General features: G+C 35.0%; 1 protein-coding gene across 1 annotated transcript; it reads left to right on the forward strand.

Moving 5' to 3' along the window:
- The first annotated feature begins 708 nt into the window (after positions 1-708).
- Positions 709-1,944, forward strand: LOC142639196 (protein ROOT INITIATION DEFECTIVE 3-like). The gene has a single exon (XM_075813321.1). It carries the CDS (start codon positions 709-711, stop codon positions 1,942-1,944), a length of 1,236 nt encoding a protein of 411 aa, XP_075669436.1.
- The last annotated feature ends 1,377 nt before the right edge of the window (positions 1,945-3,321 follow it).

A 3,321-nucleotide genomic window follows, 5' to 3' on the forward strand; every position in this document is an offset into this window, starting at 1 on the left:
TGACAATCTTGAGAAGAGGTACATGGATTGAACTAACATGTTCTATCCATCTATTTGGTACAATTTTTTATTTTATTTTTATTTTTAGTGTTTTGAAAGTGAGTTGTCTCAAAAACCAATATGTGTCTACATAGTGAGTTTTTTTTTTTTTTTTTTAATGTATTTTTAAAAAGTGCAGTTTCAAAACGGCGCCAACCAGATATGTCCAATTCTTCTTTTTTATTTGAAATGTAAAATTTATATTAAAAAGAAGAAAATCAATTTGAGTTTAATAAGATAGATCCCAGTTTTCAAAAAAAAAATAATAATAAAAAAATAAAATAAGATGGATCCCATATATAAAAATCTTAATTAATTTATTACTCAAACAGTAGTGATTCAGTTGCAATATACATACAGTAATTTACTATGGCTAAAATACAGAGACGTCCGTATTATCATGTTTTATCTCAAAGCCATTAATAAATAAACAAACAAACATCAGTCTAATTAAGGAAGCAAATTCATGTAACAAACGCCCACAAAGATGCAGTTCCAAGAATCTTTTTCTCTAAAGAAGCCAAACTAGATTAAAAGTTTCTTGTTTTCAACGCCTAGACCCACACGAAATCCCTCCTTAAACACACCCTCCTCGTTTCTCCACCTCAAAACCAACCTTCCATTCTACTTCACAATGTGTTTCAACTCTCAAGCCTACCAGAAAAGAAAATGTCATCTTTTTCTTCACATGAAATTGTCCTCACTAGCTCTCCTGATGGCCCCATTATCGCCTATGATGCATCCTCAGGTGCTCTTCTAGCCCACTTCACCGGCACCCAAACACCTCGCCAAGGCCTCACCCTTGTGGGAAACAACACTTTGATTGCTGCCTCTCATATCTCCTCAGCCACAGCTTCTGGTTCCATTCACCTCTACAACTGGTGGTCTTCAACTGTCTTCCACCACCTTCATCTCCCTGAACCTGTAGCTCCCCTCATTGCCTCTCTTGATGGCTTCTATCTCTTTGCTGGTGGCCTTTCGGGCAATATCCATGTGCTCTCACTCCCCTCAGCTTCAGGGAACATACTCAAAGCATTTCCTGCTCATCACAGTCCTGTATCTTGCCTCAAAATCAGTGATGATGGATCACTTCTCATTTCGGGTGGTGATGATGGTACCATTGTTGTTATCCCAATCTCTCAACTTATAGGGGCCTCCTCATCAACAGATGAGAATGCAAGCAACTTCATATTGCACAGGTTTGTTGCACATGCTGATTCAGTGACAGCTATTACTTGTGGAATAGGACTCTGCAACTCCACAATTATAATTTCCTGCTCACTGGATTGTACATGTAAGTTTTGGAATCTTTTACTCGGGACACACCTGCGGACAGTGGAATTCCCATGCACAGTTTTTGGGGTTGCACTAGACCCAACAGAGTCGGATTTCTATGTTGCAGGATCAGAGGGTTTTATTTACAAGGGAACAATGAAGGTTGAAAGCAAACAGCTTGTAAGCCAAGGGCTTCAACTTGTGAAATGGGCTCACAAGCATGGTGGGGCAATCATGTCTCTGGTGATGATGAATGAGGGGCAGAATTTGGTTTCTGCTGCAGAAGATGGAAGCGTTTGGGTTTGGGAAGCCGTAACAGGACAGGTCATTATGGCTCTTCAAAATGAAATGGGAAGCATTAGTCATATGGTGGTGGCCACTGGGCGTGGTGCTAGAATGGGTAGTAGTGGAAGTAATGAATCAACTGGAAATTGGAGTCTCGGTTTATCTGGGACTGGTAGAGACTTGAGTTTGCAGGTAAAGCAAACACAAGAAATGGAAGATATGTTGACCGTGGTGGCAAAGGATAGGAGTAAAGCTATTGATATGCTTGAATCTGCTATTGAAATGTATAAGAGGCTCTTGGAGCTCATCCTCAAAGAAGCCAAGAAAGGTACTAGCAATGGTTGATCTAGGACACAATTTACTATTTAATTATTGTAATTTATTATTTTTGGTATTTTATGTAAAAAAACGTTATTTTAGGTTTAGGTAATTTATTACCTTGTTTTTAGGTGCATTTAATGCTTTTTAAGTCAAATTTGATTCTTGATATGATTAGATATTAATTAGGAGTTGTTTTAGAATATATTTTCAAGTCTGTCAACCTTTATGGAGCCTTTAAATAGGTTCCTAAGTCTGTAAACGTTTTTTTTATAAATTATTGAATAAAAATCAGAAAAATGTGAGGATTTGCTCTTCTTTTGGTTCTTTAGAAACTGTGAACTTATCAAAGATTCTTTCTTGCGGCATTCAAACTCTATACCTTCTTTTTGTGATTCAATTATAATCATTGAGTCAAGATCTGTAACTTATACTTTTGGTTCGCGTTTCACTTATAAACTTGGGTCAGGGTTCTATCAAAATCTGAATTTTAGCTTTCTTGGGAAAATATTCTAATATTATTTGTTGGGTCTTGAAACGTGTCAATTGAGATTCGCATCATTTGGTTTCCGAGCACAGGTTCTAAAATCGGTTTTACTATCCCTTTATCTTTTGTTTCCTATTATCATCTTATCTTGTTCCTTTTGTGTTCTTTATTTCTTGTTCTTATTTTGTGATGTGCACTAGGTTAAAATTATGCACCAAGCTCAAAAAAAAAAAAAAAGGAAAAAAAGAAGAAAAGAGACGGTAATTATTGAGAACATTGTGAAAGATTCAATTGAGGTTAAATATGAGGATGAGTCCACAACTCACAATCCTCAAGTCTCAGTTGATTTGTTGAAGATGATTATACAATATGTTGATTTTCTTGGAGTAGAAAATTTTAATTTTATTATCAACCCTTTGTTGATTGATATTGCAAATAGATTGAAAGTAAATGAGAAGAAATTTTATGTTACACTTTATGAAGGATTCAAGTTTCAGAACCGGATCAAGTTATTAAAGCATTCGAAGTATTTGTTTATTTAGAGTGGAAGATTTCAGATTTGAAAGATGAACTCGAGGATGAGTTTGTTTCAAGTGAAGGGGTCTGATATAGGACACAATTTACTATTTGATTATTGTAATTTATTGTTTTTGGTTTTTTTTTTAATGTAAAAAACGTTATCTTAGGTTTAGGTGATTTATTTCCTTTTTTTGGGTGTATTTAATGCTTTTTAGGTCAAATTTGAATCATAATATGGTTAGGTATCAATTAGAGTCATTCTAGAATATATTTTCTTGTCAGTTAAGTTTTATAAAGCCCTTAAATAGGTCCCTAAGTTTTTAAACATTTTTCATAAATTATTGAATAAAAATCAGAAAAAGGTGAGGCTTTGCTCTTCTTTTGGTTCTTCAAATCCT

This window comes from Castanea sativa, chromosome 6 (assembly GCF_040712315.1).
Source record: "Castanea sativa cultivar Marrone di Chiusa Pesio chromosome 6, ASM4071231v1".
Classification (NCBI taxonomy): Eukaryota; Viridiplantae; Streptophyta; class Magnoliopsida; order Fagales; family Fagaceae; genus Castanea; species Castanea sativa.